We start from the raw sequence: 24,649 nt of genomic DNA, 5'->3' as shown, positions 1-24,649 counted from the left end.
GATGCTGTTGCCCCACAGTATATGTACGCACAGAAAATACTATGGAAAACAGACAGCGGATCCAAGCTGGTGGGACTCTTCCAGCATCGCAGTTAGAGGGCCCCCTTGACAGCAGATGACTTATTGTGATGGTCTCTTCCTGATGGCAGCAATCAATAGGGAGCCAAGGTAAATGAGGAAAGACAGGTGTGCGTGTTATTGGCGCACTGCTGGGAGCCAATGTATACTGTGTCTAGCCCCCCTTCTGCTGGTCTTTCCATATAGCCTAGAAACATCCAATTATGCTTCAATTCCAATTATCAAAAAAATATACTCTTTACCATCGTTCCAGGAAAAGGTTTTTCCTATACGTGCTGTGCTGTGTGTAGTCTTGGAAACAAGCTAGAACGATTCTTTCTTTATTTTTCCTAGCCAACATCACATATCTTTCGATGGAATCGTGGCCGTCTGGAGTGTTAAACTCTGTCTAAAGGATCAACTGACAGCTAGTGACTTTCAATTTTTCCCTAAAGCCCCAAAGTCGCAAAGACATTTATTTATTTTTCTTATATCTTTTTTTTATGTATGACCCAATAGCTAAAGTAAGCTATAAAGGCTCTTTAGAGAGTGGGTTTTCTATAGGCTTAGATATTCTGATGTTGACTGAAGATATTACATTGACACTTCTTGGATTTGAAGACGTTTTCCCTTAAAAGTTATGATCCTGGGTGGGTGTATATAAGAAGCTGTCAATCCAGCTTTATTCCATTTCAGGATTTCTGACTTGCCTTTTTTTAAATATATTGATGATGACAGCCCCCTCTCGTAACAATGCGTAGGATGCGCTGATCTTATGACATTTTTTAATTGCCTCCCTTTTTTTTGATTGCCAATAAAAATTGAAGAGACGGATTCAACGATCAACTATTGCTGCACCCGGTTAATCCATAATTGCTCCTATAGCTTCGCCCCCCAAGGTCGACAACTGCATCCGTCTTTGGTCCATGGGTGTACAAATGGTCATTCCTTTCACCTATAAAGACATGATCCATCCATCATAGCCTTCATCCATCCTTCGTATCCCGTTGGCAAATCCCCGTGATATATTCCCTATGGACATCAGGTCGTCCACAGAAGATCAGTACCAGCAGCAGACAGGCTACAAGTGTACACGTCTCTCCTCCATTCTCCCCTCTTTCTAATTGCGATCATACTGTATATATTCATTATCATTTGTCATCATCAGGAGGCATTCAGAGCCCCCCCCCCCTCTCGTGTGTTCATTGTTTCCTGACTTCTTGGCGTCCCCAAGCTGCTCAAACTCGATGGTCACTCTTTTTTAAATATAGCTCGTTTTGGCTTTTTTGGCAGATAATCTCTGAAAATTGCAAAATAAAGAAAGGCACAAACATCTGTTCGTTCTTTGGGAAATTGTAAAATATATTCTCCGAACTAATTTTTGTTTTCAAACTTTGTGCGATCCAAATTGATTATGCGTATACACGGCAATCGAAAATGTGTAGATGTGCGGATTTGATTTCAATTTCACTGGAACAAAAAATCGATAGCGCATGCGCAACGAATGAATATCATCTCATATTTAACCCGAACGAGGGGAAACAAATCTCTGAAAGTTGATAAGGTCGAATTATTAAGTTGAAAGGCAAACTACTCTAGTCTATTCCTGCGCTTTGAATAAGAGAGAGAGAGACGTGTGCGCAGTGAAAAGAGAATATTCCGGAATATTATCTGATGCGCTCTGACATTTAGTCTGTAATTCCTTTTTCGATGTGTCTCCGTGAATAAGAAAAGGCCGCCATTCACCAGTTTCACTTGGTTAATTAGGAGAAAAGAGAAGAATAAAAGATACAGCTGCTGAAACTGAAAAAAAAAAAGAAAGGGAATTTCCCAGAAGAAAGGCAAACGTACCGCACACGGTATTGAAGTATAACCGAATGATAGAAAGACGCGGACGGCCTTTGAGACGAAGAAGAAGAAGGAGGAGTCTCTATATACGCCATATTAGTCGCTTATTAAACTGGAAATGAATATATAGGAAAGCGGATAGGGAAACAAGAAAAATGATGACTTCATACTCTCGGGGCATATGTGCGTCGTCGTACACAGTATAGTCGTACACATCGTCATGTATAATAATGCGTTTTTTGGTTCATTCTAGCGGTATTTGCACGTTCTGGATACTATATGTGTATGGTGTGTACAATAAGTCCTCCATTGAGAATGTGCGGGGGTCTCGACATCAAACAAATGTCTGGCAAGCATTTCATTACAAAAATGGCATGTTCTTGGCTTACGGGATAATGTGGGAGGAGCTCCGCACCACTTGCTCTCGTTGTGACATTCTCCCTTTTCTTTAGATTTTCCTTTTGATTTCGTTTTCAAAGTTGCCGGTACGTATATAACTCTTTTGATGAAAATTCGCCAGGGAAATGCGACAGTGGCACAAATCGCTCTGTATGATGGAAACAAGTATAATACCGTAACTCAGCCCGAGTCTTGTGTGGCCATATAATAAACCTAGAGCTCACTTGCAACCAATGTTATCTCATATGCGAAATATCCTATTCTACTTACAGTATGGTACACATTAACTCATTTTCCGGCATGAGCAGTCGTGAATACGATTCGGACTATAAATGTTAGGGTCTTCAACTTCTATTATGTATGTGGCCGTCCAAAGAATAAACGCTGTCGTCATCGCATAGATGCTAAGTTATAGGTTTCTCTAAAATTGTCAATATGTTTGGATTAAGTGGGCGTAATATAAGTTGGAAGTTTGTTTTCGAATGAGCTCTCGTTCAATACATTCGACTCACTTATGTGCGTCTTAAGTTGTTTCGAGTAGTATTGGTGAAATGAATATCATATTGAGTATTCACAAGGAATATAATGTATCCCAACAATGCACAGTTTGCATTATACTTCATATTTGATTTTAAGGGATTAAAATTGTAATTACATACCTAAGCAAATGTTGGGTTTCTATCTCGTGAAATGGGAAACATCTATTATCATTTACAATTTAGTTTTGAATTACGAGTAAAATCCCAAGAGCTTATCTTAGACTATTTTAGAGGGCGAACGATACATATTTAAGAATCAATCAATTTTACTCAGATGAATCTACGTCATAATCGAAATATACTTACCGAAATACTGCGGAATATTCCTGGAATTTTCCAGTTACAAATAGATTAAAGACTCTTGTTAGATCGCTTAATTTATTGCTTCTACTGCTCGTTGCTTAGTGTTGTTCAACGAAACGTAAATAGTTGCTTGGATCATTTCCAGTGCTTTATTCCGTCGGTGTGGAATCGGAAGTCGTCATCAAATGTCCTATTCCGTCTTCAGCGATAATAAGAGAATGGGCCAACACTTCCGGTACACATAAAAGGACCGACGGTAAAAACTTCTGTGATGGAGCCTGGATTTTATTTCAGTGTTATGGATCAAGGGCCGGATCTCTGGCTTTCCTGTTCGGTGTTTATTCCTGAGCATTTGTCTTGGATGTCTGTTCTTTGGCGAACAACTTGGGATACGAACGCGGACGCCCGGGAAAACGTCATTGGCCTTTTCCCGGAAACGTTTCGCTTCTATTCCCTAAGGCCAAGAAAAGTTAACATTCAGAGGGCACCATATCTTTTTTGGGTGTCCGTATGAATACGTTGGTCTGTATAGGCCAACGTTCAACATTTCAACGGCGCTATCGTGAAAGCGCTAGACATAGTTCGTGCCACGCAGGACTAGGTATATTATTGCCGATTCGTTTTCAGATGGCAAACTGAATTTTGAAATTTTGAGAAACATGAAATGAGATAAAGCCATAAACGAAGTTAACGTAACTGATGTCTTTTCAAACACACCATTTGAATTTTCATTCGTTTGAATTCTCGTTTGACTTTTATGAAATGAATAGGTCATTAGCTTCAAACAAATTTTGAAGGACATGGTACTTCATCATCCTATACTGTGAACATATTGCATTCAGACTATTCCATTCAAAGTCGGAACGTGACAGGAGAATCGTGAAGCGGTGAAGCGTAGGAGTCTGCGTGACCGAATGAAAGGCAAATCATCAAGCATTGATCTTTTTGGAAGTGCAACAGCAATTTCCAATCGAAAAAATTTTTGTGATGATGGTCGAAAATTTTCTCAGATGCCAACGTAATCAAATTTATTCGCTTACTATAAAAAATTTTTGTGTAGGCCTAGGCCTATGGTAGAAACTAGTATTCGTTTTTTTACAGGCATAATTTTAGTTGTCTTCGTCTCACTAGATGGCAATTCAAACGGAAGAAATTTGGCGTTTTTGACAAGCGTCGTCTGCTTGTCTGCTAGAAATGATTTAAAAATGAAAATGGATAGATAATCTTTAATGGGAGCTTTCTCTTCTGTTTTTGCGTTAAGAATTTGTTAGATATAGCCAATTTAAGTAATGAATAATTGATAACGGTTTCGTGAAATGCGTTTTATAAAGTGCGTTAAACTACTCGTTGCTGTAGTTGTAAGCTTATTCATTTTGTGGCTGGCAAACAAACCGAGAAACACCAGGCACGACGATTCAGGATGGGACTTGAAAAATGATGATGTTGCTATACCTATTAAGTAAACACTTTTATAAATTACTCTTTAGTATTCTTTAGTATTCTAATGCAATTTTGAAATAAAGGTTTGGTAAAAATCAAAGAGAGTATATTGACTCTCGAGGTATTCATGTAGTTGTTGGACGATATGTTGGTGATTCATTGCCTGGTCCATCTCATCCAAATTTAACTGAAGAAGTTTTGAATCAAAACAACTTCAATCCAATTCCATCACAAGGAGAGTGGGGAGAACCAGTAGCCATCCTACCCCATGAGCATTCCAAATCACAGAGTTTGTACAGGATACATCGGTTCAATCTTCTTGCTAGTGATCGTATTCCATTAAATAGAACACTTCCAGATATTAGGAAACCACAGTAAGTGTTAGAATGAATTGATGGGATTTTTGTTCATTTATACTTTTACAATCTTTTTTGTTCATTTATATTTTTACAATCTTTCATGTATTCAGATGCAAAGAACTTTCTTACAACATCAATGAATTGCCCACTACTTCAGTCATTATTGTTTTTCACAATGAGGCCTGGAGTACTTTGTTGAGAACCGTTCACTCTGTTATAAACCGCTCACCACCTAAACTGTTATGGGAAATTATTCTTGTGGATGATGCAAGTAACAGAAGTAAGTCTCAATTATTTTGCTTTTAAAATTGTTTGGTGTATTCCTAACATGTTCTTTTTAAGCTTTCTTGAAAAAGCCATTGGAAGATCATGTTAGCGTGTTACCTACCAAAGTTATGGTTTTGCGATCCGAAAAAAGAATTGGTTTAGTAAGAGCCAGACTTATGGGAGCTCGTGAAGCCACAGGTATTTTCTTGTTAAGCCATATTGTTGCGTAATTATTTTAATAAATTCGATATTATTAGGTGACGTTTTGACATTTTTGGATGCTCATTGTGAAACTACTGATGGTTGGCTCCAGCCACTTCTATATCGAATTAAAACTAACCCAAATGTAGCCGTATGTCCTATAATTGACATTATTAGTGATGACACCTTTGCTCTCTTACGAAGTTTTGAGCTTCATCACGGTGGGATGTCGTGGAATCTCCATTTCAGATGGTTTGGTGCTTCGGAAACTTTAATGTCGGTATGCCTGCTGTTGTCTATATCATTACCAGAAATATTATTTATTATTTGCCTCCTCCATGTAATGCAATCAAAACTTATTTCGTACTTAGGAAAGACGCGGGAATATGAGTATCCCGTTCAGGACCCCTGTAATGGCAGGTGGATTGTTTGCAATCGGTCGCGATTATTTCCAAGAGATTGGGACATACGACGATCAGATGGATATCTGGGGTGGCGAGAACATTGAAATGTCTTTAAGAGTAAGAAAACAAGGAAACGATAAAGATGTACATAACATTAAAATATTTTCATGTTTTACGCTTTTGTTTTTCAGATTTGGCAGTGCGGTGGTCGGGTTGAAACGTCTCCGTGCAGTCATGTTGCACACGTTTTTCGGAAATCGAGCCCTTACACCTTTCCAGGAGGAGTAAATCAAATTCTTTATTCAAATCTTGCGCGAGCTGCATTAGTCTGGATGGATGAGTGGAAAGAATTCTTCTTCAAAATGAATCCTGGTAACTTGTTCTTTGAATTCAGTACGTTACCGTCTTTATAAATGTCTCGTTTACTACTACTGGGATTATGCAGAAGCAAATCGTCTCCGAGATGCTCAATCTATCCGTTCGCGCCTGTCTTTGCGCAGTAGACTCAAGTGCAATGATTTTAATTGGTACTTGAAAAACGTTTGGCCAGAGAACTTTTTCCCTGGGCCGGACAGATTTTTCGGAAAGGTAATGATTAATGAATGAATGTTTTTTTTAACTTTCATTCGAAACCATTAGTAATTTACCATTTGAATTTAGATTATTCACAGAGCAACTGGCAAATGTTTAGAGCGTCCCCTTGGCGGCGGAGGTGTATCGCAACCAATCGGGCGTCTGAAGCTTGTTCCTTGTGTCCAGCAATGGTTTGATGCACACTTGTGGGTTGCTACATGGAACAGCACTCGAAAAGATGGTCGTACTCTTCCAGGCTACTTGATGTCTGATGAATCCCTTTGTGTAGACCATTTGGATGGCGAAGCGCGAGCTATGGCCTGTTCGGGATTCAGTAAACAATTATGGCATCACAATTTGAGGACCAACGCGATTGTGCATGGCAATTCTGGTTTGTGTTTATCTATTTCTCGCCCACCTGAAACTCCTGGAGAGGTCTCAGTTCATAGTTGTGATGGCTCGTCTGAGCAGCAATGGACTCTTCAGCCTGAGAAATGGAGTTGATGTCACTAAACCCTGATAAACCGTCAGCTCATTAGCTTGGCTTTGTGCAATCTTCCCAGTTTCTCACACCCCGCCTTATTCACTTACCATGTTAACTCAAGTGTTTATTTCAATGTCACTTGAAGACTTAACTTAAAATGACGGCATGAGCTCAATTCAATTTATATTTAATTGATTTGTTGTCTCACGTGTTGCTTGTTAAATTCAAAGAATAAATTACGAGGATATTTCGTCAGCACTTTTTTATTTGTCCCCTACTATTCACAGGGTTTTTTAACAGAATAACAGTACAGATCTGAAAAATGGTAATCCAATTTGATTTTAAAACAAAAAACTTAGGATCAACTAGATTTCCTAATTCAACTAAACTACCTTACTTTTAAGATACAACATACATTCACGAAGGTTGCTTTGCTAGATATTTTTTTTTACAAAAGCATTGTGCTAGGCTTTTCAAGGTAACTCTTGAAAGCAGCCAGCCACTGGGCGCCGACTGCACCATCCACAACACGATGGTCGCTACTCAACGTCACAGTCATGACATTGGCAGCACGGAAACCTTGCTCAGCGGATGCATCAACTACCAGTCGTTTTTCAGTTCCTCCAACTGCCAGAATGCATGACTGGGGTGGGTTTATGATGGCAGTGAAATTTCGAACTCCAAACATTCCAAGGTTCGAGATGGAAAAAGTGCCGCCCTATTTAACAAAATTTGGATTAAATAGTTATTTACTTAAATCAATCTTCGATTTATTACCTGAAATTCGTGGGGCTGAAGTTTTCCATCGCGAGCTTTGCCAGCTAATGTGCGTACATCAGCACTGATAGAAGCGAGACCTTTTCTCTCAGCATTAAAGACGATAGGTGTAATAAGACCACGATCTGTGCTCACGGCTACACTAATATCCACCGTGTCATACCTATAAGCAAAAATAGTTCCTTTACTGACATGTCATAACATTTTCAACACATATGTAAAAATAATGAATAAAAATCTTGAAAAAAAGGAGAGGGGGCACCCGGGTTTGAACCGGGGACCTCTCGATCTGCAGTCGAATGCTCTACCACTGAGCTATACCCCCTATGCTATGATACAAACAAGTAGTCGGGTTATCGCTGCGCAAGTCACGTGTTCATGACACGCGACATGCGAAATAGAAAAATCTAGCATGAACCAGTTCAATGAGAGAATTGACTTACTGTCTAATGAAAGTTTCTTGCCACGATGAATTTACTTCAGGAACTTTACGGCAAGCTAGAGCAGCAGCTTTAATGACAAAATCGTTAACACTCAGCTTGGCCCCATCCTTTCCTAGTAGTGCATTAAATTCCTGACGAAGTGAAAGTACTGAATCCATGGTAACGTCCACCTAGCGTAAGAAGTTGCATCATTATTTACATTATACAATATTTCTCTATCACACAATATTTAAGAAAACCGAGTTATTACCGTCAAATAATAATGAGGGATAGATTGTTTGGACTGTAGTAAACGTTTTGCGATAACACCACGGATATTAGTTACAGGAAGATCCGTATATTTTTGTCCAGCAACTGCTTGAATAGGAGCAGCTGCAGTTGGTGGAACTGCAGCAACGGGTTTCGGAGCCACAGACAATTTATCAAGGTCTTTAGCTGTGATCGATCCTTCGAATCCTGAACCACCAGATACAGATGCCAATGAAATTCCTTTCTCGGCAGCCATTTTTTTAGCCAATGGTGACGCAAATACCCTCTCAGAAGAAGTTGCGGCGGTGGATGAGGGTACTGGAGCTAAGGATGTAACTTGTAAATAAGGTGTGCATTATGTAATGCATGAAAAATAAAATGGCATACCAGCTGTAGCAACTGATGATTGAGATGGAGTAATGATTTCTGGTTGTTGAGAAGCTGGTGGAGCAGCAACAGCAGCCCCATCGTCTTTGAAATCTTTGAAAGCTGCTACATCTTCAGCCTTTTCAACAATGATGCAAACCAATTTTCCAATTGGAACATCTTTGGAGCCAGCAGGGATCATAATTTTAGCCAAGTATCCTTCTTCTGGAGTTTCAAATCCCATAGTGGCCTTATCGGTTTCAATTTCAGCTAGAAGGTCTCCCTCATTAAGTTTGTCACCTAAAAAAATATATATACAAGCAAATGAGTGATTAAAAGAAATTTACTATTAAAGGTGTATGTATACCTTCTTGCTTTTCCCAACTAATAAGAGTTCCAGATTCCATGGTAGGAGACAATGCGGGCAGTTCAACTCTTTTATGGGAAGGAAGTGTACCACTGGCATACATCCTTACTGATGTTTTATGGAGTCCAGTTATGATAGAGACTGTTGAATACCCAGTGCTCTTGTCAACATATGTTTCTCCACGTCTAGAAAGTAAACCACCAGTAAAATGCTTGCAGACAATAATAGCAGATCGTCAATCCACTTATTTCATACATACTTTCTAAGATAATGTAATCTTTTATATATTTTGATAAAATTTAGATAAATAGTATTGATACACAATTGTATGTATGGGAAATCATAGGGAAAAAACGCTTTTGCTCCTGCTAGTTGAAAAACTATGATTACCTTGAAATATCCTTCTGAAACACAACCGTCGAAAGTTTCCTTGCAGCTCGTGTTTTCGTTGCATTTTCCAAAGTAATCTTTGCAACACAAGCCTTTCGAACTAACGATGATCGGAACATTTTCAAGGAATTATATGAGCGGAACTGGAAGTGGAAATCACGGTGTGCTCATATGAAGAAGACGAAGGCAGGTTAGAACAGCTGATTTTTTGGTAACCCAAAAAACTGCAGTCTGCAGACCACAAGTCCACAACCCTAAAAGAGCGTAATGTAGTCTGCTATACCTTTCTTCTCAGTTCTGAGAATCTTTCGAAAGAAAAACCACTTGTGTACGATTGTAGATTGTTTACTTCAATATTTTCGTTAATTTTCGCGTTTTCTATTGCGCAATTGAATCGTTTAAAGATATTTCCCTCAAATACTCAAATGGTGGATGACGAGAAACCATTTCCTTGCTCCAGTCCTGGTTGTTCTATGGTAATAATTTGTAAACAGTTTTATTTAATGTTGACTGTTGGTGTTTTGCTATCTTATTCATTCATCGTTTTCGCAATTAAAGAGGTTCGCCAATGAAGACCACTTGAGTATTCATAAAAAGAGACACATGTCCCTTTCAATTGAATCAATTAGTAATAATGGCTCAAAGACACCTAATTTTGTGGGTGAGTTGATTTTTTTATGTCTAACTCTGTACTTCATTAATACAAATGAAATGTAAATTTTTGTGTTAATAAATTCTGTTACCCTTCCTTTGTATTAATCTAATTTTTAACTATTATAGCTGATGAAACCCCCACCCCAACAAGATTTATTAGAAACTGTGAAGAAGTTGGGCTTTTTCAAGATTTGAATGTCAATCCTTTTGATGGTAAAATGCCACTATTAACTACAGAAAACTTGTCAAAAATAGTTCAATTTGTTTTTTTTAGAGCAATTTAGAAGAGCAGCTGAGACTCATCTCAGTCCTCCTTCACTTCCCACATCAGATGATGTTCTCCACACTCCTCATGTCTTCCCTGTGCTTCCACTGGATTCAGATGTAGTTACACAGTTGCCTCCTCCCAAATCAGCTAATGTTAGAAAAAATTACCTCATGCCATCATTGTCCACATCAGAATGTCTGACTCTTCCATCTCCAGCAACAACTCCTGTACCAACTCCATTGATTACTGTAACAGCTCCTACAACCGAGTCCCAAGGATTTTTCAACAAAAGAGTAGATACAACGACCGCCACATTATCTGATTGCGGCAAAACAATTTCCACTTCAATAATTACCTGCAGTTCAAGAAAAGATCGACCGAAGAAAAACAACACTTTTCAAAGCAATTGCACAAAGACAGCCACAAACCCAACTGTGAATATTATGCCTCGTCCGATTGTTCAATCATCTGCCACCAGTGATCCTATGACATCGCTTCTGCTACGTCTTCCTGATGGACGTTTAGTTCAAATTCCTGCTATTCCTGTACCTACCGAAACTGACGCATCTAAAATAGTGAATCCTGCTGTAGGATCTCCATTGGCTCCTGTTGGCGTGGAACAAAGTAGTTGCAAAATTAAGTCAGCAAGACCAGTAATGTCGGAAGCCAAATTGGTACCAACAAAAATAATTTCTTTATCAATATCCTTTACTCTTCTCAACAATATTTTTAATTGATAGAAACTGAAACAAGCGCTAACGAAAGCTAAACCTGCAAATCAGCCTTTAAACGGAAATTCCCCTTGTGGCACCAGCGATGCAAGTGGTACTGATACGGAGCCTTTAACCAACGCAGATTCGGTATTAGCATGTACTAAACAAACCTCAATCCTTCTGTTATCTCACTCTATTGAGTTTTAAGGTTATGGATGTGAATGATTCTACAAAACCTAACAACCGACGTCGCGTCTACAATTCAGCATCTGATCAAGATCTGGACGAAGAAGAAAGTGAAAAACGAAGGAGATTTCTGGAGCGGAACCGGTATTTTGATAAATTGAAAAGTATAAACTATAATTAATTCGAATTTTTTATATGTCAGAGCTGCTGCATTCCGCTCTCGTCAAAAAAGGAAGAGATGGGTAACAAATTTAGAAGCCAAAACAACAGTAATGAACACCGCAAACAAACTGTTACAAAATGAAGTGTTAGCTTTACGAAGCGAAGTTGCCCAGCTAAAATTACAACTTTTAGCGCACAAAGATTGTCCTGTAACTCTCGCAATGTGTCAACAACCGCCTGTATCAGGGAACAGTAATAATTAAAGAATATTTCACAAATTTAATGTACGTATTAAATTAATCTACGTCTTTTTTAGGCGTATTTATAGCTGGAAATCAATCGAGGGGTGTTACTGTCAATTCTACCATTTCTAATTCAGCAGTTTCGTCTGCAACTCCACGCCAGATAATCATACTGAATACTTCTAACCAAAATTCAACTTCTTACCCTATCACAGCTGGAAGTAAAGACTCACATCCCTCACTCATTATGGTTCCAAGAGTAGAGACTAACATGGGTCCTAATAACTGCAGTGTTGTAAATATGCCCAATCCAGCAGACTTAGGCCAGCATACATCAGTAATAATGTCAGTTAAAAATGCTGAGAATTGAAAGACTCAGGCTCAATAGATATTTTCAACTTTTGTCGGTGCCTTTTTTTGCCTTGAAGTAGTAAACATGTTTCAAATTTGGATTGTTTATAATGTTTAAGCCAATGTTACTCAACAAATATTACACAGAGTGTATTTTATTGACTGTACATTAATGTTTTATCTACCAATTCTTGAACAATGATGCTGAGATGGATCCACACCATTGAAGGGTCACCTATAAAATAACAGGCGCATGTTAATACCAACATACAAAATATACAGAACTCTTAAACCATACCTTACTCGTTCACTTTTTCAACAACTGGTGTCGAACCAGCCAGAAAGGTGCAGCCAATCCACTACCAAAGAAAAGGATGAAGCCAACAGTCAATGCGTAGCGGTTTTTCACTGAGAAGGGGAGAGACTGTTGAAAGAAATAAAGCGGCTCTATTAAAATATTTACTTAAAATCTTATGAAACAATTCGGTTTCTTGAACGATCACTCGAATACATACACAGATTAGTTTAGAAAAGTAGGAAATTAAGCTTACCGATGCCGGGAGTCCTCCTGGAATTCCAGACTGGCGAGCAGCCGAGGTCATGATATTGCGGACTTGCATAACTCCGTTTCTTAGAGACGACATTTCTGTTTTATGAACGTTCGTGCGTTTTCACTAAAATTCAATGGCGGTCTGAACAATCTTGTCGAGTGCTAGTGCAAAAGCGATGTTGCCGGTCCTCAAAATGTTAACTTAAAAAGTGCACAGTAGCGCCAGGTAGCGCTAATCATATGTGCGCAGTAAAAAAAATGTCAAAATAATTATTTCAAATTTTATATTGAAAGAATACTGCCAAACGGATTAAAACTATATTTCATTTTAATTAGGTAATGATAAAACTTAAAATTAATCCTTAAAATTTAATCAATTCATACTTCATAGTAGACGCTAGCGCTAGACGGGTCTACTCTGGTAGACCATAGACGGCTGGTTATTCCCTCAATGTAACATGACGAGACACGCAGGCATACAGTAAATTTTAATTAAAAAGCATGATTTGTTGTTCTGTGTAGAGGATTTGCGGAATGGTACGGAATTTGAATGATTGGGTCTGGGAGTGGGGAGTGTGTATCCCTATTTCTTTGGGAGACTGTGGAGAGGTAGCGCTGTTTATTTAATGGAAACAGTATTGGAATTAATGTAACTCAATTAAATCCTCATTGGCAAGAAAGCGATAGTACACCCAATAAATTTGCATTACAACTGCTGTTAAACTGCATGTGCAGATGAAAGGATTACCTATCAGAATTGTGTGGCCCAGTTCCTAAAAAATAGCATTTCTGTGTGTAGGATTGAAAATACTGTAAATTTATATAGCTGACATTCTTTGATAGCTGTTAACTATTATAACGGCAGGTAGTCGAAAAGTGGTGCGAGTTGTCTTTGTGCGTAACCTACTTCATCTATACTTTCGTCCCGTTGAGAAAGGTTGCTAGTACTTCAAATGTTAAAATTGTTCCGAATCGTCCAGAGAAAACAACTTCCTACTTTCGAACTGATGGAGCACTTTTCCTTTAAAAAGAATAAAAATCCCGTGGCCTCTCTTCTAGCATTTGGCACGTCATCACTTAGTAAGGGCTTCTTTAAGAAATTTTGGTTGATGGATTATACTTGTCATCTGTCGAGAAAGCGGCTGCGTTATGATGGTGCAAAGTATTCAAGTTTCCACAATGACGCATTACGTTTTAATGCGACATAGATTTCACTCCGGAAGCTTTTGAATAGGGTCAACTCTACTTGTATAGGGTCTTACATCGGAGTTAACATGGGGTCCAGACTGAACATGGGGGTTGTTTTAAAGAACTCACGCAGCGTTTTAATGGTTGATTGTATTGATCAACACGTACAAATAGGCCTAGTGCCCTCTTGAGAAATGTTAACAGTTTTTGTAACCACTAACACGGTCACCGATGAACGTGCTTCCGTAATTTTATTAACACCATATTTCTTTTTAAAACTATCGAACATTGAACGCTCTTGACTTTTCTCATATAAATTGGGCGTGCTGTAAGTAGTAGGGAGCTTTGCGACAAATCCGCGAAGAGAGAAACCAACCGACGGGAAATAAATAAAGAAAAAAGGGAACGAACGAGAAATCCACTCAAGTATTAAAAAAAAGTATAGAGACTTTGAAAATTCCTTGTAAGGGAAAAATGTTGAGTATAAAAGATAAACAAACTGGACAGTGCGGCAACGCAGGATAGCCAGGAAAGAAGAGAGGGGGAGAAGGACCTACCCAGACAAAGGAATAAGAGAGGGGGACTCAGTGCTGTTGACGATTGTGGCTAGGCGAGTAGCAATACAAAGCGTTCTTTGCAGCAAACAGGTTCACGTGTTAATTTCTATATCAACAGGTTATGGGCCCAGCTGTACGCACAGCTAACAGCTACTCTGTCTGAACAATTATTTTTTTTTGTGTGTGTCCCCGGCTAACTGTTCCCAAGAAATTAGAAATTCTTTTCTGGAGTGATGGAGAAAGATGGCCGCCGCCATGTTGTATGGTGTCTGAATGGGAAAAACTACGCGTCTTGGAAATTTGGAATGAAGCTGGCGTTACAAAGTGTTGAGCTTTGGGAAGTCGTGAACGGGACTCAACGGCAACCTGCTGAAGTAAGTTTATTGATGATTTATTGTTTTCTTTATGTGTGTGATCCGTGCCTGACAACAACGCGATATGAGATGCCTATCTGTGGCGTGGTACCAACTATTAAATTGACAAACTTAGATCCCGGCGTGAGTGCTTAATCTCTGCCACTTGATTTTGTTTTTTGTGTGTTTGTGTTTGCTGGACATTTCTCTTTTTTTGTGTTTCTTTCTCAATCTGTTTGGTCACTCTGGCTAAATTCCATCATATGATGGTGGACAAGTGTGTGCTAGAGTTGCAAGCATCTAGGAGACAGCTGAGTGTTTTTCCACATCGAGATGATGTGAGGGAGATTCCACATTGAGATAATGTGAGAGGTATTCCACATCGAGATGATGTGAGGGAGATTCCACATTGAGATAATGTGAGAGGTATTCCACATCGAGATGATGTGAGGGAGATTCCACATTGAGATAATGTGAGGCTGCCATGGATATCACAAACCTAACCATCTTCTCGTTTTGTTACCACAATCAGAGACGCAATGCTGACCAGGTGATTGAAAATGCAGCTGATATAACCAACTGGAACAAGAGAAATACCACGGCAATGCAGAACATATTTGGCGCCATCAAAGAAGACCAATCAAGGATCCTGATGTCTTGTAGCACAGCCCAAGAGATGTGGATGAAATTGGAGACTGAGTATGAAGAAGATGCCGCAGACAATGCACCTCTATTGTGGACAAAGTTCTATGGATGCACATTTCGACCAAGCCAAAGTGTATCAAGCTTCCTGACTGAGTTGGAACAGATAGCATTCCGTCTGAAGAGCCTCAACATAGCTATTGATGATAATCAAATAATGGCAAAGATACTCATGTCGCTTCCTCCAGAGTTCCGTGTTTTTGCCTTTGCATGGGACAGCACGCCTGTTGCAGAGAAAACTCTCAAGAAACTGACTACTCGCCTTATAGCATTGGACAAGAGCCTGCGCAACGACGAAGAAGCAAAATCGACATCTGATACTGCCTATCTCAGTAAGCCGAACAGAGATGAATCACAGCACAAAGAGCAAGCACTTCCTGCCCAGTACGGTCAGAACAAAGGAAAAAGCCACCCTTCCAGTCAACATGCTGGTATACCGAGAACATGCTGGGAGTGCAACTCCACTACGCATGTTAGAGCTCAATGCCGTCAATACAAACGCCGGCGTGAGAGAGAAGGAGAAGAAGCGGACAGAAAAAGGAAGCGTTACGATCGACATGACAGAAGAGATGATAAACTATGTAAGCTCCCAGGAGCAACTGGCCGATGCACTCACGAAACCCCTGGCTGCTCCACGCTTCAAGTATCTCCGTGACAAGATTGGCGTTCGGGGTGTAGGGGAGGTGTAACTGAAGAGTTAAAGGAGGCTGATATTTCTTTTCTTATTATTTGTCTTGTGACACTGAACCTAGTATTTATGTCTGATTCAAATATGCTGTGTATTCTGTGCTCATGTTTATTTTTGGGGGTCCAGTTTGAGGGGAGGTGTTGAGTATAAAAGATAAACAAACTGGACAGTGCGGCAACGCAGGATAGCCAGGAAAGAAGAGAGGGGGAGAAGGACCTACCCAGACAAAGGAATAAGAGAGGGGGACTCAGTGCTGTTGACGATTGTGGCTAGGCGAGTAGCAATACAAAGCGTTCTTTGCAGCAAACAGGTTCACGTGTTAATTTCTATATCAACAAAAAAGAGGACGCTTCCCTTTTTTTTCAGGGCGGTTATCATTTTCGGAGTCACGGGGCTGTGACCAAAAAGAAAAAAAGAAAAGGAGAATAAAGGTACAAAGCAGGAAGCACAAGTGCTTGTATTATAACCAGAGCGACGGAGCTGGTTCAGTATTGTTTGACGCGTGCAATACGCTTGTCGTACCAAGTTGTGTCCTGTTGTGAACAATACTTACTGTGCAACGGAACAGTCATGACAGAAATGAAACAAGTTTTCGCACTGTTGGCAATATTTAGCAATCTGTTAATTGTTGATTCCTTCTCTTTGGGGCTACCCCATGTGAATCCAGGTAAAACTTACTTGGTGATTTAAGATTTGTTGAAATGCTCTTACGAATATTTGTCTATCTTACGTAATATACCTTGGCCACCTGTTTTGAAATTCCCACAGGTTTATTCGTGATTCAAGGCGTATCGAGTTGCGGTAATTCTGACGGTTATTGTCTCCTTAGCAATTCTTGTTTGGTCGACACTGACTTTGAGAGCGACACTGATGGTGGCCATTGCGATGGATTGAAGCATGCTTTTAATCCGCATGCGGATTTCGTGTGCTGCAAATATATGCCTGCACCCACCACCATTGCACCACCTCCGGTTGTTAAGACCCCACCACCTCCGCCGGTTTCGGATGACAACACTTCCTACAGTATATAATAGACATTTACAAATTAGAATTTAGAATTACTTAACACACATTATTTTTCAACCAACGCAGATTTATTAGTGATCCAATCCGGCGTATCGACGTGCAATAACGGTACTGGATTTTGTTTGTTGAGCGATTCTTGCACAATCGTCCAGGGCTTTCAGAGCGACTCCGATGGTGGCCATTGCAGTGGTTTGAAGGATGCATCGAATCCGCAGGCGGATTTTGTGTGTTGTAAATACACGGATCCAGAAGCAACGACGACGACTTCATCAGCAGTCGAGGAATCTGTTACCTACAGTTAATAATTTTGTTTGTTTCTGGTCAAAGTTTAAGTTTGCGTTACACAAATTTTTTGAATTCATTCCAGATGAAGTTGAGGTGCAAGTAGGTGTGTCGACTTGCGGGCAAGGTGCGGGTCTGTGTTTGTTAAGCCAGTCTTGCACAGCTGTCCAGGGTTTTCAGAGTGACACAAACGGCGGCCACTGCAATGGTGTTTCAAAGGGTGGCGATGCAAAAGCGTCTTTCGTGTGTTGCCAATACTCATCAGGTGCATCCGAATCGATTCCTTCATTAACCCCACCTGCCCCTCCAACTTTGGTTGCGGAACCCACGAGCACAACAACGCCATCACCGTCAGAAGATGTTTCCTTCAGTAAACAAAATTATTTGTTAATTTTAGTCCAAGATGTGTTGGGATACAACGTGTATGTTTTCATTACCGCAGATGTTTTAGAAATCCAAGGCGGCGTACCATCGTGCGGACAAGGGGCCGGATTATGCTTGTTAAGCAGCTCTTGCACAGTTGTCCCAGGTTTTCAGAACGATCCAAATGGCGGTCATTGTGAAGGCGTTTCCAAGAACAATTCTCCGAGGGCAGGTTTCGTATGTTGCAAATACGTGTCCAGGACCAACCCGACAACATCGAAGAACGCAAAGGTGGATTTGGACATTCCGGCTGAAACACCTTTACCAGTCCTCAATTCCGTTACCAATGCTCCACTTGAAACGGTAGGTTGTTTTTAACTGTGAGAAACAAAATAAAAACAAAAACAAACGGTCCTTCTCAAGGTCTTTCTAGCGGTTTAAGTATCACACTGGACCTGAAGAGAGAGGACTGAGAAAAACATTAAAATGCCGTCATAACGATTACCTAAGATGGTTTTGTTTTATTGCATATGGGCCATCTGTTTTTTTAACCGCAGGTGAATTCGTCAGAGAAGATTGCTGTAACATCTACATCGGCAACCGCGAGTGTGGCGAAGAAAACAGTTTCTCCTTTCAATATCGTTGCTAATACTAACAAAATATTAAATAGCATTCAAAATCTGATCTATGGTGGTCGAATGCGACCATCAGCGGCCATGCAGAAATATGGTCTAAGTAGTAGCGTTGCCTCCAATGATAAATCTATGGTAAATCTTATTGTGATGGGCTTAAAGTTGAATGAGACCACAGCTCGATCAGCAGATCTTATAAACTAAGCAATATTTATTGTGTTACACGTTTTTCATTCATCAAAGAAAATACAATTCACCTCTTGTTTGTGGAATAAACGTCATTGTAATCTTTAATCGAATGGGATGTGTGGGGGGGTTTACATAATTATTGCTAAATTATGTAACTCTATTGTTATGTGGTGATGCCAATCATAGGTTTCGAGAACCGTGGGAGATTGGTGGGGGCGATTTTTTTTTCTTGTATTAAGGGAATGGTTGATTGACCTTTTCATATCTGCGTCGTACTACTTGGCTTTCCATCATCCAGCACTGGCGCCGTGTCATATAAATCATGTTGCCAATTAGGAGAACGCATTTCTATTTCAGCCCAAAAGAGCAGAGATCCAATCAAAGTTGATCGTTAATAGGAAGAAAAACAAAAATGGACTAGGAAAACTCACTGCCTCGGTAAGATCCGCGGAATGATTCGCGGTACTGACCGCCGCCATTACCACCACCACCACCACGGAAGTTTCCACGGTATCCACTAACACTATTGCCACCTTGCTGATTTAAATGGTAGTTGCCTCTTCCGTTTCCTCGGAAGGCAAAGCCTCGTCCTCCTCGATTCATGTACCTTTCACGATTGTCATGCTACGAAATAAAGAATAAATGTTTTACAAATGTCTGGACGAAACAATTCACCAGTTGAGAATTACCTCGTAATAGTACCGGCCTTGTGGGACGAAGTTAGGATCTGCATTCATTCGCTCCTTATTTTCCTCGCTACTTTTCTTCTCCATCAAACGGAACCGCAAGTCTCCTTCGCCGTCTCCATCTACAGATCGACTATCTTGCTGAAAGGATGAACCTGAAGTTCCAGCAAACGGATCATGGCTTCTTGAAGGTGAACGCTGTTGATGTTCCAATCTATCTGGTAAATCTGCTGCCAACTTAATGACTCTTTCCTCGGCCGGTCGAGGTTTCAACTCTTCACGGTCGAATATTTGACGCGATCCTTCACCAGGCCTGTATTAAACACAAATGTTGTTAATTTAATTCCTTCAAACCACACAACCGCTTTAATTTCAACTGGTTTTTACCTTCGAACTAGAACAACATCTGAAGGATTGAATGCATATCGCAATGGACTGTGAGATGCTGGGATCGTACCACGCGCCAAATTTCGCCGGATATCTACAGTGATTTTCTTAAGTTCATTCAAGTCTATCACCGTACCCTCAGGTCCACGGAATATACACCTTTCCTTTGGGATAGGCTCCGTTGTCAACCTTTGAGGTGTGGGACTTCGACGGTACATTGTGTCATAATGAACTGGGCTCCTATAACAAAAATAAATAATAATAGTTGGCATCTCATTTACACATTACAATCGCTAGAAAAATACCTATGATCTCTACGAATATCATTGTTGAAATCACCCTTTCTAGTATTCTGTTGATGATGAACACGAGGATGTGGAGAATGGCTTCTACTCCTATGCCTTAACCATTAAAAAACACACATATATTATTGCAACAACTATTTAATGGATTTATAATTACTTGTAAGGTCCTGGAGACCTTCTTGGGGAAATATTTGTAGGCCTATTATATTCTTCCCTGCGTCTCACTTCATCAGGCCTTCCATGCTGATGGTAGGATGAGTTTCCTCGAAAAGGTTTACCTTCAAACCTGTTGTGCTTTTCCCTATTATAAAACGGTGAACGGCTTCTGGATCGCTGAAAATTCGATGACTGTCCAGCTCGGGACCTTGATCTTGGTCTCATCATCTTGCAGTGAAAATAAAGCTCACTGAATTTTTTCTCTTGAGATGTGTTACCCTATACCTCTCTCAGGTACAGATGAAATGCTGTAAAGTTGACAACTGTTCCACTTCTTTGGCACCAAACTTGTTTGACTGAAATGGGGTGTTTAAAGTCTCAATTTGCAAAACCCAACGACTCGAAATTTTGCAGAGATGAAAGTAAAAGAGACACGACCCAACGAGACTTTTCAACATCCATTAAAGCCGACTCGCTGTCGCTGCTGTTCGATACTTTGAGGAATGGGCAGGAATGACTCTCGTTATTGTCTTCTCGCCTATCGTATATTCGTATGTAAAAATCGACAAAGAAATAAAGCCAATCTACTAGCGCCCCTAGCAGCCAGTACAAGTGTGGCGTACAAGAGTTACACTAAATTGCTGTTGGTGGCGCTGCATGAGGGTACAGAAATTTCAGAAAAAAGAAATAAGAGTGTTCTAGCCTGCCAACTCCATGCTCGTTATGGGCAACTCGTCATTGGCCACTGGAGATGGCGTTACTAGTTGAAAGGTAGTGTAAACAATGTCGGAATCGGAATTCAACAGTTTTCAGTTTTTTAAGTCATTTTCAAATTTTCCAGTTTTCCTGCAGATTGGCTGCATTGCTTTCTCTTGGGTATTCCTTTTCTTCACAGTAGACGCGTGGTTTTCACCGTTCTACTTTACTGGTTATCAACTTATCTCTTACATTTTTAGTGTTTTGGTTTTAGCGTCAGTGCTCGCCCACCAGTCTATTTACAGACTTATCAAGTCATCTAGCCTTTGGGATTGTTTTAAATCCGAAAATTCCGCGCTCCATTCTTGTGAGCTGTCGATTAAAGATGTATGTGATTATGAACTCAATAGTCTAGCTAAGAATGCAGCAGAATCTGTGATCAACTACTGGTGTGACAACTCAAACAACAATGAAGAGTTCCAGAAAGAAATCCACAGTCAAATTGAAGATATTTTTTTCTCTCTATCTCAAAAGCTTTCAAAAATCAAAGTTGAATATTTCATCAAGAATCTAGTCTTGATAGTGCACAACCATCTCAGAAGCTACAAAAAGACAGTCAATTTCTGTAACAATGTACACGGTTCACATTCAAAATTTTCTTTCAACCATCCGGTTTCCAGGGGAGAAATTTCCCTTGAACTGTATCTTGATAGTCTCTCCCATGCCGTCATGAAAGAATTTATTCCAGGCTCTATTCAAGACTGCTCGGCTGTATTTGATTTCTGTTGTGCTGCTTTCTGCAGCCACGTTTTAGTTAAATTGGTGGATCATCTCAGCAATCCTGGCCTAGTCCTGCAAGCACTTGTTCAAATTTTAGAATCAGCACAGGAAAATACTACTAGACACGAGTCCACTGATTCAGATTCTTTTGGAACATGTGAAAACAGTATCCAAGAAATACCCAACATTTCAGAGTCAACGGAAGATCCGTTGTCAGGGTCCAGTCCACAAATGCAAAGAAATGAAGAAGAAACAGGAAACATCGATAACTCTGAAAATCCATTCCGTTCTTCGAGGAAATCAGCAAGTCCTGTCTTGGCTGGTAGCAATCTATTGTGCAATAGTTTGACATCGTCCACTCACCAGGTTTCCAAGTCCTCGTGGGTCCAATCGGGCTTGTCCAACTCTCTCTCTACAGCTACAGCCCCTGTGCTTCCTTCACGATTTGTTCGATCAAGAGAAGATGAAGAAGAAGATAAAAAGAAGATGTGCAAACCTAGCAGCTTACCGCTGATCGGCACCACAGGAGATAATGGAGATGTTATTGGAAGTCTCGATTCAGAACCTATGGGAGCCTTCTCAGTCGATGCAGACGTCTCGCCAGTTTACGAGGTAATTACGTCGTAATATCAATTCCTTGAACACAATCTTATCTCAATCGATTCCCTTAGGACGTGGAAGATTTTGCTACAGCGATTGCCAAATTGCGCTCTTTGTTGGAACAACGAGTTTCCAGTAATGGGCTAGATGTCCCTTGTGGTAAAAATAACGTCCTGAGTCCAACAAGCGATGCTAGGTTTGTTTGCGTTTTCTCTAGTTTGCCTAATTCAACAGCAATTCAACCTCTATTTCCCCAGGGCCTACACTTCCGGCGTAGAGACTGACAACAATTATGAAGAATTAACGGAAGCGTCCGAATTACCCAACGACAGCCGAATTTTTTTCAACGTCAAAATCCCGAAGACGGAGATTTCTACTATTCCGGGAGAAGGCCAGCATTCATTCTACTGCATTGTCTATGATGGAATTTACACAGCCATAAGCGCAAGTTTGGCCAACAACTTGGATGATAGCCAGAAAAATACGCGATTGGTACTTAAATGTCGCAATGTGCGCCGACGGTTTCGTCAGTTTATGGAGTTGCACGCACAGTTGGAAGGATCAGAGGATCTCTCGATTTCTCAAGCCGTTCGGTCAATTCGCGGACCCAGCAAGTGGCTTAACTTGCCTTTTAGGTAATTCATTCAACACACAAATTAAGCTGAAGATTAATTGGCGTTTTGCTGTGTTAGCCGGTTAGATCAAAATACGGTAGCTCACCGACAGATATTTCTTGAACGGTACATGCAGCAGTTGTGCAATTCTCCAATCATTGGCATGTCGGGAGAGCTGCGTAATTTTTTGGATTACGAACTACATTTAAACGAAATCACCGTACCTCCTTCAAATCCCACACTTCAACGCGTTCCGTAATTAACAATCAAAATTACGATATGGAACTATATTTCACCATTATTTCCTTTTTATAGTTTTTTTGCCAAAACAGTATCGGATGTGCTGCAAAGCATTAAAACAGCTTTACCCCTGCCTATTCCTCTTTTTGATAATGATCAAAGTCGCCGAATGCAATTACTACCATTACCTCTACCAGCATCACCACTGACAGCGCCCTTTGAGCCCCCCGCCGCCGAACGTGAAGAAAAATCTAGTCAATCGACGTCTTCGATTGATGAAGCTGACGGAATTCCTGTTACGTGCCGTATTACGTATTCTAGCGAAGAGAGTAGGCTCGAAATGCTCATGACCAATTGGAATCACATGGACTGTCGAATTGAATCGGCGTATGAAGCCTTTGAATCACATTTATGGCGCAGTGAATTAAACATTCAACTTAGTCAAGAATCTGCCGTTACGGATGCCAAACTACAACCAAACTTGGAAACTACGGCCAAATTTGTTGACGAACCAGTAAAAGGTGGAATAAATTAAAATCCAGTTTCCCCCTTAATATATTCTTACATAATGAGTCGATGTTTTAGTAGGTTGGAACAGGTTTGACGACCAGCTACCATTATCGAGCAGCGTAATCAATTTACTTGTCGAATGTTTGAACTTGCGAGATACATGGTTAACAAAAGCACCAGTTCCGCTGGCCCTTAAAATCGTCATTGGAAAGCAAATTGAAAGTTTCTTTCAGGTTAGTCTATACTTGTGCGCAACAAAGCTTTTCTCTTTAACATTGAAATTTATTTTTATCAGGAATCACTGTTGCAATTTTCTAATCCAAATGTGCTGGCCGACAACCTCCGTTCCCTGCGTCAAACATTTTTCGTCGACGATTTGGATGTCACTTTGTCAGAAGAAAAGGATGTGAATCAGCTGGCCCAGGAAGTGGTCCATTTATTGAATAAACAATTACATGGTAAGAATGACCGCTCCGACAACGTAAATACGAAGATAACGTTTCGCGTTTATTTTTAGGATTACTTGTCAAAATTGTTGGTGAGGATCTCTGCACTGACGTCTTAAAAACTACCATTTCATGCTTAACGGACCCTCTACTTAATCGCGACCTCGCTTTAACCTTACTCGATTTCGTCTTTTTGCAAATTTGTTCCACTTCGTCGTTGAACGATCGATTTAGTGTTTCTATTTGAAGTTCCCCCTCAAAGTCAAACGTTTTCCTTTTTATTGTGAAACGATAAAGGTCCCCCCGCGCAACGGTGGTTATATTCATCGCTTACATTCAGGGTTCTATTTGATTTACTACAAAAGACTGAAAAGCCCACATATGCTTTTCAATTCCTATCTAGCCAGAAATTAAGTTTATTAAAATAATTCCGGGTTTACTTTATTATTACTTGTTGTTTCTATGTGCCATAATTTCCTCTCTCGATGAGAGTGAATTTGTTGCTTATTTACGTTGGGTTTAAAAATCCCTGCCATCGATCCAGTACTCGTTATATGATATATTCAAGTACTAACTTGTGCTTTCCTACATTTGTTGTTGTTAAAAGCTTGTTTACTCAATTTCTTAAATTACACTCAATGTTTCGAAACGTTTATT

At 40.1% G+C, this 24,649-nt stretch overlaps 6 protein-coding genes and 1 non-coding gene across 8 annotated transcripts; 4 read left to right on the top strand and 3 right to left on the bottom strand.

The window, feature by feature from the left end:
• Window positions 1-4,310: 4,310 nt before the first annotated feature.
• On the top strand, window positions 4,311-7,129 carry LOC124188817 (polypeptide N-acetylgalactosaminyltransferase 1-like). The gene is made up of 9 exons (XM_046581699.1): window positions 4,311-4,605; window positions 4,670-4,960; window positions 5,056-5,225; window positions 5,288-5,410; window positions 5,470-5,693; window positions 5,785-5,934; window positions 6,009-6,189; window positions 6,263-6,405; window positions 6,478-7,129. Exons 1-9 carry the CDS (start codon window positions 4,463-4,465, stop codon window positions 6,892-6,894), a joined length of 1,842 nt encoding a protein of 613 aa, XP_046437655.1. The 5' UTR covers window positions 4,311-4,462; the 3' UTR covers window positions 6,895-7,129.
• LOC124188863 (dihydrolipoyllysine-residue acetyltransferase component of pyruvate dehydrogenase complex, mitochondrial-like) lies at window positions 7,122-9,737 on the bottom strand. Its single transcript, XM_046581782.1, has 7 exons — window positions 9,467-9,737; window positions 9,077-9,261; window positions 8,731-9,009; window positions 8,345-8,667; window positions 8,095-8,264; window positions 7,652-7,814; window positions 7,122-7,592 (listed from the first exon to the last, which is right to left on the bottom strand). Exons 1-7 carry the CDS (start codon window positions 9,583-9,585, stop codon window positions 7,323-7,325), a joined length of 1,509 nt encoding a protein of 502 aa, XP_046437738.1. The 5' UTR covers window positions 9,586-9,737; the 3' UTR covers window positions 7,122-7,322.
• Trnac-gca lies at window positions 7,905-7,976 on the bottom strand. Its single transcript has one exon. It is a non-coding gene; the product is annotated as a tRNA-Cys (tRNA).
• Window positions 9,737-12,200, top strand: LOC124188843 (cyclic AMP-responsive element-binding protein 5-like). The gene is made up of 8 exons (XM_046581751.1): window positions 9,737-9,942; window positions 10,025-10,127; window positions 10,247-10,333; window positions 10,395-11,062; window positions 11,129-11,248; window positions 11,310-11,431; window positions 11,490-11,701; window positions 11,766-12,200. Exons 1-8 carry the CDS (start codon window positions 9,892-9,894, stop codon window positions 12,059-12,061), a joined length of 1,659 nt encoding a protein of 552 aa, XP_046437707.1. The 5' UTR covers window positions 9,737-9,891; the 3' UTR covers window positions 12,062-12,200.
• Window positions 12,201-14,237: 2,037 nt separating this feature from the next.
• On the top strand, window positions 14,238-18,659 carry LOC124188870. The gene is made up of 7 exons (XM_046581797.1): window positions 14,238-14,256; window positions 16,424-16,747; window positions 16,849-17,103; window positions 17,173-17,403; window positions 17,474-17,758; window positions 17,831-18,114; window positions 18,309-18,659. Exons 2-7 carry the CDS (start codon window positions 16,651-16,653, stop codon window positions 18,585-18,587), a joined length of 1,431 nt encoding a protein of 476 aa, XP_046437753.1. The 5' UTR covers window positions 14,238-14,256; window positions 16,424-16,650; the 3' UTR covers window positions 18,588-18,659.
• LOC124188874 lies at window positions 18,577-20,623 on the bottom strand. Its single transcript, XM_046581811.1, has 6 exons — window positions 20,108-20,623; window positions 19,951-20,046; window positions 19,646-19,885; window positions 19,262-19,571; window positions 19,004-19,196; window positions 18,577-18,920 (listed from the first exon to the last, which is right to left on the bottom strand). Exons 1-6 carry the CDS (start codon window positions 20,332-20,334, stop codon window positions 18,832-18,834), a joined length of 1,155 nt encoding a protein of 384 aa, XP_046437767.1. The 5' UTR covers window positions 20,335-20,623; the 3' UTR covers window positions 18,577-18,831.
• Window positions 20,624-20,843: 220 nt separating this feature from the next.
• Window positions 20,844-24,645, top strand: LOC124188805 (sorting nexin-19-like). 2 transcript variants are annotated; one of them, XM_046581679.1, is made up of 8 exons: window positions 20,844-22,194; window positions 22,254-22,378; window positions 22,440-22,817; window positions 22,875-23,051; window positions 23,112-23,557; window positions 23,622-23,779; window positions 23,842-24,004; window positions 24,064-24,645. In XM_046581679.1, the coding sequence occupies exons 1-8, from the start codon at window positions 20,890-20,892 to the stop codon at window positions 24,237-24,239; spliced, it is 2,928 nt and encodes a 975-aa protein (XP_046437635.1). In that variant the 5' UTR covers window positions 20,844-20,889; the 3' UTR covers window positions 24,240-24,645. The 2 variants fall into 2 exon arrangements, with proteins under 2 accessions (XP_046437635.1, XP_046437643.1); XM_046581687.1 differs by having other exon boundaries at window positions 20,856-22,194; window positions 23,625-23,779.
• Window positions 24,646-24,649: the final 4 nt, after the last annotated feature.

This window comes from Daphnia pulex, chromosome 1 (genome assembly GCF_021134715.1).
Source record: "Daphnia pulex isolate KAP4 chromosome 1, ASM2113471v1".
Lineage (NCBI taxonomy): Eukaryota > Metazoa > Arthropoda > Branchiopoda > Diplostraca > Daphniidae > Daphnia > Daphnia pulex.
Note: the sequence above shows the minus strand (reverse complement) of the source record. Positions and strands in the feature narration are given on the sequence as shown.

Bases quoted from the DNA above. Each gene is read 5' to 3' on its own strand.
- LOC124188817 (XM_046581699.1), top strand. From the start codon at position 4,463: ATGCGTTTTATAAAGTGCGTTAAACTACTCGTTGCTGTAGTTGTAAGC. The intron at 4,961-5,055 runs GTAAGTGTTAGA...TCATGTATTCAG, and splicing joins CCAGATATTAGGAAACCACA to ATGCAAAGAACTTTCTTACA. The intron at 6,406-6,477 runs GTAATGATTAAT...ATTTGAATTTAG, and splicing joins CGGACAGATTTTTCGGAAAG to ATTATTCACAGAGCAACTGG.
- LOC124188863 (XM_046581782.1), bottom strand. From the start codon at position 9,585: ATGTTCCGATCATCGTTAGTTCGAAAGGCTTGTGTTGCAAAGATTACT. The intron at 9,010-9,076 runs GTATACATACAC...ATATTTTTTTAG, and splicing joins TAGTTGGGAAAAGCAAGAAG to GTGACAAACTTAATGAGGGA. The intron at 8,265-8,344 runs GTAATAACTCGG...TTCTTACGCTAG, and splicing joins TCCCTCATTATTATTTGACG to GTGGACGTTACCATGGATTC.
- LOC124188843 (XM_046581751.1), top strand. From the start codon at position 9,892: ATGGTGGATGACGAGAAACCATTTCCTTGCTCCAGTCCTGGTTGTTCT. The intron at 10,334-10,394 runs GTAAAATGCCAC...TGTTTTTTTTAG, and splicing joins GAATGTCAATCCTTTTGATG to AGCAATTTAGAAGAGCAGCT. The intron at 11,432-11,489 runs GTATTTTGATAA...TTTATATGTCAG, and splicing joins AGATTTCTGGAGCGGAACCG to AGCTGCTGCATTCCGCTCTC.
- LOC124188870 (XM_046581797.1), top strand. From the start codon at position 16,651: ATGACAGAAATGAAACAAGTTTTCGCACTGTTGGCAATATTTAGCAAT. The intron at 16,748-16,848 runs GTAAAACTTACT...AAATTCCCACAG, and splicing joins GCTACCCCATGTGAATCCAG to GTTTATTCGTGATTCAAGGC. The intron at 18,115-18,308 runs GTAGGTTGTTTT...TTTTAACCGCAG, and splicing joins CCAATGCTCCACTTGAAACG to GTGAATTCGTCAGAGAAGAT.
- LOC124188874 (XM_046581811.1), bottom strand. From the start codon at position 20,334: ATGATGAGACCAAGATCAAGGTCCCGAGCTGGACAGTCATCGAATTTT. The intron at 19,886-19,950 runs GTATTTTTCTAG...TTTTTGTTATAG, and splicing joins GATATTCGTAGAGATCATAG to GAGCCCAGTTCATTATGACA. The intron at 18,921-19,003 runs GTGAGTTTTCCT...GGGCTGAAATAG, and splicing joins CCGCGGATCTTACCGAGGCA to AAATGCGTTCTCCTAATTGG.
- LOC124188805 (XM_046581679.1), top strand. From the start codon at position 20,890: ATGTCGGAATCGGAATTCAACAGTTTTCAGTTTTTTAAGTCATTTTCA. The intron at 22,195-22,253 runs GTAATTACGTCG...CGATTCCCTTAG, and splicing joins ACGTCTCGCCAGTTTACGAG to GACGTGGAAGATTTTGCTAC. The intron at 23,558-23,621 runs GTGGAATAAATT...TCGATGTTTTAG, and splicing joins TGTTGACGAACCAGTAAAAG to TAGGTTGGAACAGGTTTGAC.